This window comes from Rhinopithecus bieti, unplaced genomic scaffold (assembly GCF_001698545.2).
Source record: "Rhinopithecus bieti isolate Rb0 unplaced genomic scaffold, ASM169854v2 scaffold_47707, whole genome shotgun sequence".
Lineage (NCBI taxonomy): Eukaryota > Metazoa > Chordata > Mammalia > Primates > Cercopithecidae > Rhinopithecus > Rhinopithecus bieti.
Genome location: NW_016819117.1, coordinates 1,746,471 through 1,760,943, shown reverse-complemented (window position 1 = coordinate 1,760,943; position 14,473 = coordinate 1,746,471). Strand labels below are relative to the sequence as shown.

At 53.6% G+C, this 14,473-nt stretch overlaps 1 protein-coding gene across 1 annotated transcript in view; it reads left to right on the top strand.

The window, feature by feature from the left end:
- Nucleotides 1–6,164: 6,164 nt before the first annotated feature.
- The window catches only part of RNPS1 (RNA binding protein with serine rich domain 1), a 15,301-nt gene continuing 6,992 nt past the window's right edge, over nt 6,165–14,473 (top strand). The window contains exons 1-5 of the mRNA XM_017858298.1: nt 6,165–6,487; nt 10,186–10,341; nt 11,211–11,402; nt 11,651–11,753; nt 12,056–12,209. Of these exons, the coding sequence (XP_017713787.1) occupies nt 6,486–6,487; nt 10,186–10,341; nt 11,211–11,402; nt 11,651–11,753; nt 12,056–12,209 (607 nt within the window). The 5' untranslated portion in view covers nt 6,165–6,485. The remainder of the gene's footprint in view (nt 6,488–10,185; nt 10,342–11,210; nt 11,403–11,650; nt 11,754–12,055; nt 12,210–14,473) is intronic.

The window sequence follows — 14,473 nt, the reverse complement described above, 5'->3', positions numbered from 1 at the left end:
AGCCTCTCCGCAGGGGCTGTGGCCTCTAGGTCGGGCCTGGGGCTAGGAAGAGGGACAGAAGTCAGTGCATGCATGAGGCCACCCAGCTCCATGTCCATGCCCACAGTCCTTCTGCAGGGCGTCCTCAGATTTGTTTTCAAGCCTGTGTGTTAGCGATTTAGGAATGTGTCATTTTTCTCCTGTGACACCCTAAAAGGGGGTTGGGGACTGAGGGCATAGCCCGCATGAGGCACACACTTGTGAAGCCAGCGTGCATAGGGCACGCACAGAAGACACCATCCCCCCTGGCAGCATGCTACCAGTGCCAGTAGTGGTCTTTAAGTAAGGACTGGCACAACTAGAACTCCTTAGGAAAATGATCTGCAGCTCGGGAGGCTGCTGCGTGGGGACCAGGAGGGGCAGGTGCATTCAGGGCATCTGTGGCAGAGGCCCAAGGCTGCACCCAAGCCTGGAGCTTCGATGACCCCAGGAGCAGCAGGAAGGGCCCATCTGGCATCCCAGGGGCACCCTCAAGGCCTCTGGAAACTCAGTGCTGGAGCTAGGTCACCAGGGACACCCTAAGGAGCCTGGGACTGAAGCCCCGCCCCGGCTGATTTTTGTCTGAGTTGTGGCAGTTCCCAGCCCATGGGAGGGCAGGGGGAAACAGCCATGGGCCCAGGGCTAGGAGCCACCAGCCCATCCACGCTCCACCTAGACCACAGGGTGGGTGGGGTGGGGGCACATATTCTCTACGGACACTGTTCCCGAACAACTGTGGCATCTGACAGAGCCGACTCCTGCCCTCCTCCCAGTTCACCTTAGACCTGGGAGACGAGATTCTGACTTCACTGCCCTGTGTAGCCTGGCACAGGGCTCCCATGAGCAGACGGCCCATGGGCCACGAGCCAGGTATGTGAAAGAGCCTGCACCTTCTGGACTCCAGCCTGGCCCAGTCCAGCGGGGTGGCTCAACTGAAACCACACCCAGAACGCAGAGAGGGGAAGACCTCGCAGTGTGGCACGCCCAGGCCAAGCCCCTCCACTGCCATCACAGGTTTACAGCGAAGCAGAGGGGGAGGCTGGATACAGGCAGCCCAGGCCACAGGTCAGGGGACCCACACCACGCCACAGGAATGGGCTTGCTGAGGGTATCAGAAAACCCCAGGTCACAGTGATTTGAAAAAGAAGTTTATTTCTCAGCCATGTAGGCAGGAGGAGGCAGTCCAGGGCCCGGTCACCTGAAATCCCAGGGAGACAGGCTCCATCTGCTGCCCCATCATCCTGGTTCACGCCTCCCTCCTCATGGTCACCTCTGTGTTCAAGGAAGTGCTTGGCCGGGTATGGTGGCTCATGCCTATGTAATCCCAGCACTTTGGGAGGCCGAGGTAGGCAGATCATGAAGTCAAAAGATCGAGACCATCCTGGCTAACATGTTTAAACCCCGTCTGTACTAAAAATACAAAGAAATTAGCCAGGAGTGGTGGCGGGCGCCTGCAGTCCCAGCTACTCGGGAGGCTGAGGCAGGAGAATGGCGTGAACCCGGGAGGCAGAGCTTGCAGTGAGTAGAGATCGGGCCACTGCACTGCACTCCAACCTGGGCGACAGGGTGAGACTCCGTCTCGGGGGGGGGGTGGGTAAAAAAAAAAAGGAAGTGCTCAAGTTCAGGGTGGGGTAGAGTGTGTGCAGTGGCCTCCGTCCAGTGTCTGTCACCCCCAGGCAGCTCCCTGCTGCGCCTGGACCCACCTGTGCCCTTGACTCACTCCATCTTGCTGGGTTTCCCATCTCTGTCTTGCTAGCTGCTTTCAGAGACCAGGCCCAGAGTCCCCAGGACTCAGGTGACCTTGGCTACCCCTGGAATCCTGGACTAAAGATCTGCAATAAAAATGTGTCCAGCAGGGAACCATCTTGTTTGCTTTGCTTTTCTGAGTTCCTACAACAAACCAGCCAGGGTGCACTGTGGGGCATATGGACACAGGCCCTGGAATATGGCTACTTCTGCCTGGGGGCATCTGGGAGGTTTCCTGAGTGAGGTGGGGTCTCACCAGCTCCAGGGAACACCACTGCCGCGCACAAGGGTCGGGGTGGAGGATCACCTCCGTGAGGACCCAGACCCCACCCACTGTGGCTGTGGTGGAGACAGCAGGTCTGTCTCAAGGCCCCAGGCCTGACACCTGCAAGAACAGAACCTAGGAGTGACAGAGGGGATTCCACCAGGCCAGCCCGGGGCTTGAACCCCAGCCAGGGCAGCTGCTGTCTACTGCCCCACCAGGTAACGCACCAACCCAACTGCTGTTCAGCTCCCCTCCGGGCCAGCACCGTGCTCATGGCATAGGCCGGCTGGGCCCTCTGAGACCCCCACTCCCACACAGACTGGTCTGCATGGAGGCTGGTGCCTGGCTGCACTAATGGCCAGAGCCCCTGCAGACAGGCAGCTCAAGGGGAGCCCCAGAATACAGGAAATGGCCCAGCACGGGAGTCACTTAGGCTGCTCACCCCTCAGGGAACTGAGATGTCCCTCCCTCCAGATGCCCCCCGGAACCCCAGCATGCTGGGCATGCTCTAGTCATCCCACACAGGGGGCTCAGGGTGGGAGAGCTGGAGGCTGCCTGTAAGGGGCAAGGCCTCCTCCAGGAGGTAGGATGGGGTAGGGCAGGCGGGATCCCCTCCTCACCTGATGGGCCCTCGAGGCCAGGCTGCAGGCAGGCAGGAGGGGGCTGAAGCAGTGGGGTCAGGCCCGGGGAGCGGGGGCCCTGCCTTCCTTCCTCAACACACGGGGCTGCCCAGGCCCCGCTCCTGGGGCCGGGCCCACACCCCACAGACACTGGTGTCGGATGCTTCGGCTTGAAGGAGCTCCACATGGACCAGCGGCAGCTGCCCCTGGGTCCGCCTGGCCCAGGCAATACCACAGCATCACCAAGGCTCATCTAGCCATGGGCTCAGCCCCCAGGTCCTGAGAGGTACCCCAGGTGCCTCAGTCACAGTCCCAGGCAGCTCATGGTCACTATCCTTGACCTCATTGTAGCAGAAATGGAGTGCTTTGAGCTTGTGATGAGCACAGGCTCCCGATCCTGAGTGAGTCCAGACGTGCCCACTGGAGGGGCCGCAGGCCCTGATGATACCCACTCCTCAGACATGCAAACCCGGAGCCAGGGAGGCCTCAGTGAACTGTATATTCTCCCAACAGACCAAGCTCACCCCACACCAGCACAAGGCCCTTTCAGACTCAGCCTGGCCACCCCAATGGACCTGGCCAGCACCTCCCCCAGCCCCACCCTCTCCAGACAGGTGCCAGGCTGTGGTGACCCGCCTCTCGGCAGGCACGGCTCCTCCTCTGATGCCTCCCCCGAGGTCATTACCCCCTCGTCCACCTGACTGGGCTGCACATGGCCTCAGTGCAGAGCCAGGTTTTAGTGGGTAAAAGGGCTCCCTTGCTGTGCTTTACCAGAGAATGCAACACCCCCCCCGCAAAGCTCCTTCATGACCCACTGTGACCTGCAGCACCACCAAGCCCATCCCCAACCCTGTGTCCCAGGCCACCAGCCTCTAAGAGCAGGCACTGCATAAGCCACCAGGCAACAGAGGATGGAGGCAGGGAGGACATTCTGCCTTCATGAGGGCATGCTCTCAAAGACAGAGCCACCCCAAACAGTCAGCAGGTGACCCTCAGCTCTGGGAAGGCAAGGGGAGGAGCTCAGGGCCGTGGAAAGAGCCCAAGAGAAGCCGGTGCCCAGCTCAGCAGGTGACCCCCAGCTCTGGGAAGGCAAGGGGAGGAGCTCAGGGCCATGGCCAGAGCCCACAAGAAGCCTGTGCCCAGCACTGCAGGGCTCTGGCCACTGCGTAATGCCCTGTCCGCAAAGCCCTGCCTGCCCCCTCCAGCAAACCAGGGCCCCTGAGGCTCCAGAAGCCCCAGCTCCACTGCCCTCAGCCTCCATGGCCTTAGCAGCCTGGCTCTGGGGCTGAGCTCCTGGAAGGACAGGGTGGGGGTAGGCTCCTGACTTTTATTTTCTCATGTTTCTTCCAGAAATGCTTCTGCTGATCCTCAAAATGGCAAAAGCCAGGATGCTCAATTCTCAAAGCTCAACAGCTGATGGCACATTTGATGACAAAAATCAGTAATATTTAGAAACAATTTTGATTAAATGCATAAGTGCCTGAATAAATCATACTTGTAGATTTAATATAAAATGTGTGAAAGCTTATTCGCAGGCCAAATGAAACTACTGCAGAGCATTAAAAATCAGCAGAGGGAGGGGCTGTCAGCCCAGCTGGTGCTGCGTCACCCCCACCCATGTCACGTGGGGTCACCAGGCTGCCCCTCCCCACCAGGTGTCAGTGGGGCCCTGGGCATGGGCTCTGGGTTTGGGGTCCTCCAGCACCTCTCTGACCACTGGACTCCAATGCCACCTGAGAGAATTCCGCCTGTGCCTGCCTGGACCACTGACACTGCCCTCTCCCCTAGCACCGACTCTGGGGCCCCTTCAGCAGGGGGGCGGCCCCTCTGTTCCACTTAACCTTCCATGCCTGGGCACAGCAGGTGTGACAGTAATGCAGAGAATCTAACTTACTTTACATGTCATCAAACCCAAATCCAACGGGGGTACCCAAACCAGAATGATGGGCCTGCCAGCCTCCACCCACAGGAACACACTGGTGACTTAGTGCGGTGGACTCGGGAGGTAGCTCCTCCTCCTAGCTGCCTTTGTCCCCAACTCCTCGGACATCCCTTAGCCCAGGGTGAAGGGTCAAGGGCACACCTGACACCCTCGGACAGGGCCATAGGGAGTAGGCCCGGGCAGGAAGTCACCAAGAGCTGGCTTCCCACACAGAGAAGAGGGCAGTGACGGCAGACCACATTCCCACTATACGTCGATTCACCCGCCCACCCACTCCGGGTCACCGAGCTGCACCCCGTCCTTTGCTCTGACATCTGAAGTCTCCAAGTCATGCTGGTTGTCTCCTCCCAAAGATCGGCGTGGATCTGTTTCCTTCTCCCTTCCTTGCTGCCACGAAGCTGTTCAAAGTCTGAAGCTGAGCGCACAGTCAATCCCTCCACAAATAATCACAGGGCAACGACTGCCTGACAGGCACAGCAGTGAACAAAACCCGCCCGCGGCCGGAGGCGGTGGTTCACGCCTGTAAAGTAATCCCAGCACTTGGGGAGGCCAAGGCGAACCTAGGAGCGAGCACTTTGGGAGCGAGCCTGAAAGCCTAGGAGCGGATCACGAGATCAGAAGTTCGCGACCAGTCTGGCCAACATAGTGAAACCCAGTCTCTAATAAAAATACAAAAAATTAGCCGAGTGTAGTAGTGTGCGCCTGTAATCTCAGCTACTCGGGAGGCCGAGGCAGGAGAACCACTTGAACCCGGGAGGCCGAGGTTGCAGTGAGCAGAGATCGCACCGCTGCACTCCAGCCTGGGCAACAGTGCGAGACTCTGTCAAGAAAAAAAAAAAAAAAAAACCCGCCGTGTCAGTGTGGGGCGTTGACGCGGATCCTCCTGCCTGGGCCCCTACAGCGTCACCCCCTCCTCTGTGCCTGCCAGAGGCCCCACCTCTGGACTCTCCCAGGGTCGGACCCTGGTTGACAGTGTTCCCTGCTCAGACCCTGCACCGTCCGTTGGATGAAGTCTCGGCGCTGCGCCGTTCACACGCTCCGTGCCGCCGCCGCCGAGAATTTGGCGCGGGCCTCCGAGCCTGTGCCCCGGCCTCCCTTCCCTGCTTCCAGCGAACCTCGGCGCCTGCTGTTCCCCCGCCGGGCGCGCCCTTCCACTCTAGTCTCAGCAGCAGTGTCACCTCCCCGGAGACGCCCCACATTGCACCCCATCTCCCACCCTCAAGCTCGTTGCTCTTCCTGCCCGCACAGCCCGCCTGCAGCGCCCACCCGGTGGAGGTCCGCCTGCGCGGAGGCCGCGTCCACGCGAGCACCCCAAACGCCACCAGTGGGTTTTGACCGCAGGAACGCAAGTCCTGCCCCAGCCCGTCTCTCCGAGCTACTTCCGCCCTGCAGGCCCCCACGCCCCGCCACGCAAGGCCGCAAAGGCTGCGCACCCCTCCTGTACGACCACCCTGCGGCTCTCAGCACAGCCGGGCCCGGAGCCCCGCCTCCACCGCCGGCGACTGGGGCCAGACTCGGCCCGGGCGGGCCCAGGGCGCCCGCGCAAGGAAAGGGGCGGGGCACGGCCGCCCTCCGCTCCGGAGGACGAGCCTCGGTTATCGCGCGGCCCTCCCAGGCTCAGCAGGCTACCCATGTGCTCGCTCCAGCAAGCGTGCAGCCAGTCCGGTCAGTCCCAGGGACTTTACCGGCGAGGAGACACCTTGAACGTCCCCAACGCGGCTACCACAAACTGCCTTGACTCGCTAAGGCTTCCCCGCTGGCGCCCATTGGGCCAGGCGTTTACGTCATCGCTGCGCGCCGGACGGCGGCGTCTTCCCGCTCCTTGACTCTGACGTCAGAGCGGCGCCGGCCTCGGAGGCTGAGGAAAGCAGGAGGAGGTGGTGGCGGCGGGAAGATGTAAGTTGGGGCAGAATCCGACCGCATCCGTGTTTCGGGGGCTGCCCGTCAGGCCCGGCACGACGCATCGTGAAGCCGGTCCACTCCTCAGCCCCGCAGTGCGGCGGTGGCCTGGCAGCGCGGTGCGGGCTCCGAGAAGAAAGAGTGTGGCCCGGGGCGGGCGGAGTGGGAGGTGTCGAGGCCGTGGCCCGGAAGTGATCGAGGCCGCCGCGGACGGAAGGGCGCCTTTGCTTCGTCCGCTCAGCGGTGGCGCAGCCAGGCCCGCGGGACTCGGAGCAGCGGGGAGCGCGGCCTCCGTCCTTGGGGCCCTCCCGCCGGGCCGGAGACCCAAGCCCCCAACGCCAGGCGCTGCCCTGGAAGCGCTCGCGGCCCGGCGCCTGGACGGGGGAGTTGTGAGTGAACGCGGACGGGGAGCGGCGAGGTCGGCGTGTCGGCCCGGTGCCGGCGGGCGCGGAGTTTCTTTGTGGGATGCGGTGGAAGGTCGGCCGATCCATCCTTCGGAGTCATTAATTCAAACGTGTACTCCGCGAACGTTTCCCGGACTCCCGTGTGCAATTCTCGGTGCTAGGCCGTGGGGATACGGCCCACTATGGACCGAGCACGGTGGCCGAGCTCAGTTTGATGGGTTATCCCAGAGGGGTGGATACGGGAAGGTTAAGGTTGATGGAGGAGAAACGTGGAGTAGGCTTTTTGTCTTGATTTCGCATGAACTGTGCCTGAAATGTACTCTTAAATGGGGAAGGTGCTCTGAAGATTTATGCCGAAACGCCCTCTCCTCGAGATTTAACTAATTGTTCTCTCCTCTCTCTGGCTGTTGGACGCGCACCTTTCCGGAGGATGGGGGAGGTAACCGAGGTCCTGAGCCGGTACCTGAACTTGGGTGAACAGAGAACCTCAACTTTTGCTTTCTAGCACTCGACCGCACCCAGCAAGGCGTCCACTTACTCAGTGGTTCTTAGTGTTTGGAGTGCTTAAGAATAACTGGTGGTGTTTGATTTCACAAAGTACATTCGGGCAGATCTTTAGGTCTGGGGGGTGGGACTGGAATCTGCGGTTGTGACCTCCACTCTAGGTCTGTGCTGTCCAGTAAAGGAGCCATTGGCCACATGTGGCTACTAAGCATGTGAAATACAGCTCATCAAAACTGAAATGTTAAAACACATACCAGTTTTAGAAGACGATGAAAAAAAAGTAAACTTTTATTAGTAGATTTTTATGTTGATTATATGTTGGAAAGATAAGGATGTGTCAAATGTTAAAAACTAATTTCACCCATTTTTGTGACGTGGCTACTAAGGAATTTCAGATGATGCTTGTGGCTCCTCACACTGTTTCTGTTGGACGGTGCTGCTGCAGGTGATCCTAAGGCGGGTGGGTGCAGGAACCCTGCTGAGAGTTCAGAAATTACTTGTGACTTTGGAGACAAATGTCTGGGGGAGGGAGGCGCCTCCAGACATGGAGACACAAATCTTGCTCCTAACGTTTATTGAGCCTTTCATTAATGCCCTGGGTTAACTATAAAGTTGGAATTGTAATTGTCACCATATTGATAAGAAACTTGAGAAAGGATAAGTGACTTATCTGAAATTACACAGTAAAACCTCAAATCAAACCCAGGCCCTCTGGTTCCAGACTCTGAATGATACTCACTGACTGTCCGAGGACACCAACAGTGTCGAGGCACTGTCTGTTGGGTGTCTGCAGAACCTTACTGTTCTAAGGCAAAACATGATACCCCCGGACAAGAGCAGCAGAGGTGGTGTTCGGCCCTCCTTGGCTCATTTGACTGTTTAAAGCCAGGTGCTTTTCTTTCTTGGGTCAGAACACGTTTTCAGCAGCATTTTGAAGCACCCCTGGCAGGTACTGCCCAGGGAAACCAGGACCCCATTGGTGTGCTGTGTCCTCCTTACCAACTGGCTCTTGGAGAAGGTGAGACAGAAGTAGCTGAGACTCACATCCTGAGAGCTTCACTTAACAACTCCTGCAGCTTGTGCAGAACCTTACTGGAAATACTGAAGGCAGAGGTCCCTGGAAAATAGGGCCCATAACTAATTAGTAATTTGTTTTTGAGTAATGAGTAACCGCTATTTGAGCACATTCTGCAGTCCAGGCATTTTGCTAAACTCTTACATGGCAGGCAGTCTCTCATGTAATTTCAATGCCTACTTTTTTTCTCCATCTTATTTTTGAAAAATTTTTAAAACACAGGAAGGTCGAATTATACAGTTAATACCCACACAAAGACCACTTAAGGGCCAGGTCCGGTGGCTCACGCCTGTAATCTCAGCACTTTGGGAGGCCAAGGTTGGCGGATGATGAGGTCAGGAGTTGGAGACCAGCCTGGTCAGTATGGTGAAACCCTATCTCTACTAAAAATACAAAAATTAGCCAGGCTTGGTGGCAAGCACCTGTAGTCCCAGCTACTCAGGAGGCTGACGCAGAAGAAACGCTTGAACCCAGGAGGTGGAGGTTGCAGTGAGCCAAGATCGTGCCACTGCACTCCAGCCTGGGTGACAGAGCAAGGCTCCATCTCAAAAACAACAAAACAAAACTCAGAGGTTAAGAGTCTGTAAGTTATATTTCTGCTATATTTGCTAGATGGTGTATCTAGGCACCCATCAATCTTAGGTTTTCTTTCAAAGTAAATTACAGACTTGCATGTATTTTCCCCTACACTCAATATGCATACTATTAAAGTACAGTGCAATTACTGCTTTTTAAAATGATTCTTCTGCTTTTTAAATGTTCATATGGTACGTTTCATCTGTTTGCTTTTGAGTATTAAGTGTTTTAATGCTGGTACCAGTCACTTTTGAAATGATTTTTGCTTCCAGTCACATCCGTGTATCCTAAAGGCAAATTGCCGCAATAAAACAGGAGAGCTAATCCTATCTGGAGACCACCCTTGAGTTAGGTTTTTCTCTGTTGTGCATATGAATGTGGTGCTGTGGCGTTTTGAAAGGACTGCAGGGGCTCATCAAACTTGTGGGTGAAAACTGAATTGTTCAGCTTGTAAAAGAACAGTGATGGGCCCCACCATCTCCTCCATTTTTTTAAGAAAAAGATAAGTGGGGGTGACAGTTGTGCCTCTGCCTCCTGTGCAGGGTAGAGACTTCTCCATGAGCACATGGGGACTGTCCCTGTGTGTTCCTGACTGTGTGGACACTCATTGCTTACTGTGCTCCCTTGCTGTCTTTTTGTGTGCTCAGCTTTTGACTGCAAAGTAGACTTGTTGCCTTGCCAATTCGTTCACTCTTTAAACCCTTTTATCTTGTTATTAGGCTGCTCTTTGGCGTAAATTGCAATCGATTAGGGATCGTTTCTCAGAATCAAGTTAGAAGTGAGAGTTCAGATAAGTGAGGCCGCCATTGCTGCTTTGAACACCTCAGAAGGGGAGAATGGATTTATCAGGAGTGAAAAGAAGAGCTTGCTAGGAGTCAAAGAAAATAATAAAAGTCCAGCACTAGGTAATCCTTCTGTAAGATTTTCTAGTGCTACTTGGGGTGCTTACTGCTAGGGACCCGCAGAAAGGGGGAAGTGGAGAATGTTCTGCATTCTACAGTCAGTGTTCTGAGCCACAGGCCACTTTACTCTGATCACGTGGGGTCTCTGTGGCCCTGCTGATCCCCTCTTTTGGGTTGTGCTGTTTGGGTTTGGTCAGAGGAGCATGCAGTCTCACACTCTTCCTCACCATCCAGGGCTCCTTCACCCACCAAACGCAAGGACCGTTCAGATGAGAAGTCCAAGGATCGCTCAAAAGATAAAGGGGCCACCAAGGAGTCAAGTGAGAAGGATCGCGGCAGGGACAAAACCCGAAAGAGGCGCAGTGCTTCCAGTGGTAGCAGCAGTACCAGGTGGGGCAGGCTGGCCTGGAGTCTGGAGGGGACCTGTGCCACAGCCACACCCCTACTCCCCACAGATGGCTCAGTGTTCTTGATTATTTACAAAGAAAACACATCCTCTGATTGTTAGTAGAGACCGTAATTTATGGCAGACTGGCCAGGTGCAGTGGCTCTTGCCTGTAATCCCGGCCCTTTGGGAAGCTGAGGCAGGAGGATTGCTTGAGGCCTGGAGTTCAAGAGCAGCCTGGGCAACAAAACAAGAGCTCGTCTCTACAAAAAGTAATTTTTAAAATTAGCTGAGAGTGGTGGCATGCATCTGTAGTCCCAGCTACTTGGGAGGGCTGAGGCAAGAGGATGGCTTGAGCCCAGGAGTTTGAGGAAAATAAAATTGGTCGGGTGTGGTGGTACATGCCTGTACTCCCTGCTACTCGGAAGGCTGAGTCAGGAGGATGGCTTGATTCCAGGGGATTGAAGCCGCAGTGTGCGGAGATCATGCCACTGCACTCCAGCCTGGGTGACAGACCCTGTCTCAAAAGAAAAAAATCAATCAAGCCTGGGTCAGCCTCAGCCAGCAGCTGCCTTCCCAGCCTGAGTTGGCAGTTCTGACTTTTGCCAGAGTCCTTTGCCTCCCAGCAGGAAAGGCTTCTGTATGGGTAGAAGGCCGCCCATCACCTCTATCCTGTCCCACATACAATGTGACACCTAGGGCTCTGGCTTGCTGGGGGATTGGGGGGTGATGTTTTCCCCATTGGGGAAAGCAGCGAGGCCTGGAGACACCCAAACAGCAGCCTTCTCCTGGAGGGAGTGCAACAGACTTGGAGGAGGCGTCTGTACTGTGAGACTTGGCGTGTGGTGGTTGTGACCCCTCATCTTGCCCTCAGATCTCGGTCCAGCTCGACATCCAGCTCAGGCTCCAGCACCAGCACTGGCTCAAGCAGTGGCTCCAGCTCTTCCTCAGCATCCAGCCGCTCAGGAAGCTCCAGCACCTCCCGCAGCTCCAGCTCCAGCAGCTCTTCCGGCTCTCCAAGTCCTTCTCGGCGCAGACACGACAACAGGAGGCGCTCCCGCTCCAAGTGAGTGCCCTGTGTCTGGGATCTAAAGTTTACAAGCTGGTGGCTACAGGTTTACCATTGAGGTTATAAAAGGGACCCAGAAGGAGTCTTTCTGTGTTAATAGGATTTCTGAGACAGGAGTAATGCAACTAGTAGGAAAGTCTTCCTTGTGAAAACTGTCACACAAGCAGATAAGAGCCCATTGGAAAGGAATCTAGTACGTTTTGACTTGACAGAAACTGTCTCTGGTGTTCTGTTTTCTCAATCAGATCCAAACCACCTAAAAGAGATGAAAAGGAGAGGAAAAGGCGGAGCCCATCTCCTAAGCCCACCAAAGTGCATATTGGGAGACTCACCAGGAATGTGACAAAGGTGAGGATCACGGATGTCTCCAGTGAGCAGTGGGGTGTAGACAAGCAGGCCTGTGCCTGCAGGTGAACTTAGAACGTAGCCTTTTGGGGACTGGGGCACGTGGTTTGAGTAAGAGCACTGATTCGTTCCTCTTAGTGGGCCATAAATACATGTGTCTAGGAGATTAATCCCAGAACAACAGTGGTACTTGTCAGATGGAATGTTTTACCCTGCTGAGGTTTTAGTCATGATGTGGTGAACTCTCTGCGTCTGACATGACTGACTGGTAGGTGGGCATTCGAGTGATCCTTCTTTCCCTCTAGGATCACATCATGGAGATATTTTCCACCTATGGGAAAATTAAAATGATTGACATGCCCGTGGAAAGGATGCATCCCCATCTGTCCAAAGGCTATGCATACGTAGAGTTTGAGAATCCAGATGAAGCTGAGAAGGCGCTGAAGCATATGGATGGAGGTGGGTGACCCTGCCACACACCCCTGACCTCTCAGAGTCCCGCCGCTACTGGGGACTTTCAAACTGATTTCCAACTGTGCTGCACTTCTTTTTGTTTGTTTGAGATGGAGTTTCACGCTTGTCGCCCAGGCTGGGGTGCAGTTCCCAGACCAAACTGAGGTTTGGGCTGCTATTTCTCATTACCCAATAACAAGATGCACATTAACTGACCAGGTAGAGAGTTTTTATTTCTGCAACCGATTGCAGGGAAAAGACCTGGAAATTATTGGCAGACCAACTTAAAATTAACAGAGTTTTTCAGAGCTTATATGCTTTCTAAGCTATATGTTTATATGTAAGTGTTCATTTATCTAAAGATGTAAGTGATTAACTTTTTTTAATCTATAACTAAGGATTGAGTCTTGAAGACCTTTGTCTGGAGCCTCAGTAAATTTACTTAATTTAAATGGGTGTAAGTGTCAGGGTAATTACCCTTACTTTTCCTTCTGCTAAATTACAGAGGTTTGGGGAGTTTTCTTCCCAATAAAACTGGCTTAACCCTAAGTGAGTCTTGTTAGGAATACCTTCATTATTTTGTTATAAGACCCAGGAAAGGCCTAAGTTAAACTCTTTGGGCTTTTCTTATATCCCAGCCTTTGTATAGGGGCCTTGGCTTTTAATATTTAACTACTTAGACAGTACTAAAACACTTGTTACAGAGGCCTGCGTTAGTGAGACCTGGCCTGCCACAATCCCCACTGTCAATTTGCTCATGTTTTTTTCATACTTGTATATTTATTTATTAATCACGAGAATCGTAGGGAGATGGAGCATTGTAATCTTTTCTGGCTGCTTCTTGTTGAGAGAGGGTTGTCGTCATGGGGCATGGAACACAGCGCTGGAGTGGAAGAGGTCGATTTGTTCCTGATAGCACTTTCTGTTTTGGGGGCTTAAGAGGCAGCACCTGCTGAAACATAATAGTATACAACAGCAATACATATAAATAGGTTGCTGCTGTTTTCTTCTGAAGTTTAGTCTTCAGTTTACAGGGCTTGAGGAAAGCACAGCTTAGGTTTCAGTGATTTCCAATTAGGAAAAAGGAAAAAATTGAAAACATTATTTGGGTGTACTATAGTTTTTGAAACAATTTTTTTTTAGCTTCCCATTTTATTAAAAGACAAATTATGGTAGGATTGGTTTGCTTTATTATACTTGGCTTAATTATTTGTATGCAGTGGAGCAAGAATCATAATTTTTTCTATAGGCCTTTTAAATGGGCTTGGATGGAACTTCGTTTCCATAGAAGGAATCTGAGATAATACCTTTTTAAACCCAAGCCCAGCCATGGATATGTACCATTAAATACCTGTGAGTTGGGTGAAATCCTCTTCTCTTGAGGTTCCAAGATAACTTGGGGTTTTTGTCCTGTTAGAAAGTGACATGTTGGCCGGGCGCGGTGGCTCAAGCCTGTAATCCCAGCACTTTGGGAGGCCGAGACGGGCGGATCACGAGGTCAGGAGATCGAGACCATCCTGGCTAACATGGTGAAACCCCGTCTCTACTAAGAAAAAACTAGCCAGGCGAGGTGGCGGGCGCCTGTAGTCCCAGCTACTCGGGAGGCTGAGGCAGGAGAACGGCGTGAACCCAGGAGGCAGAGCTTGCAGTGAGCTGAGATCCTGCCACTGCACTCCAGCCTGGGCGACAGAGCGAGACTCCGCCTCAAAAAAAAAAAGAAAAAATGAATACATACAAACAGACTGGGCGAGATGGATCACCTGAGGTCAGGAGATTGAGACCAGCCTGGTCAACATGGTGAAACTCCATCTGTAATAAAAATACAAAAATTAGCTGGGCATGGTGGTACACACCTGTGGTCGCAGCTACTCGGGAGGCTGAGGCAGGAGTATTGCTTGAACCTGGGAGGCAGGGATTGCTGTGAGCCAAGATCACGCCAGTGCACTCCAGCCTGGGCAAGAAAGTGAGACTAGGGCTCAAAAAAAGAATACACACACACACACACAAATAGTTTCCAAATTCTGAAGAAATTAGGTGGAGAGAAACAAGTTCCAAGTTTTGTTCATAGGAGTATGCTTAATTGTTAAAAGCTGTTAATAATTTACAACTTTTTTTTGACTTTGAAAAGCATAATAAAGGATTGGGAATGTTTTAAGCAAAAAGTGAAAAAGATTACTTCAGTGTCCTATTAGTTCAGTTTATGCAGTTAATTTCTGCCCTGCTTGATATTAATGAATGCTTTACCTCTTTTTTTTTTTTTTTTTTTTTTT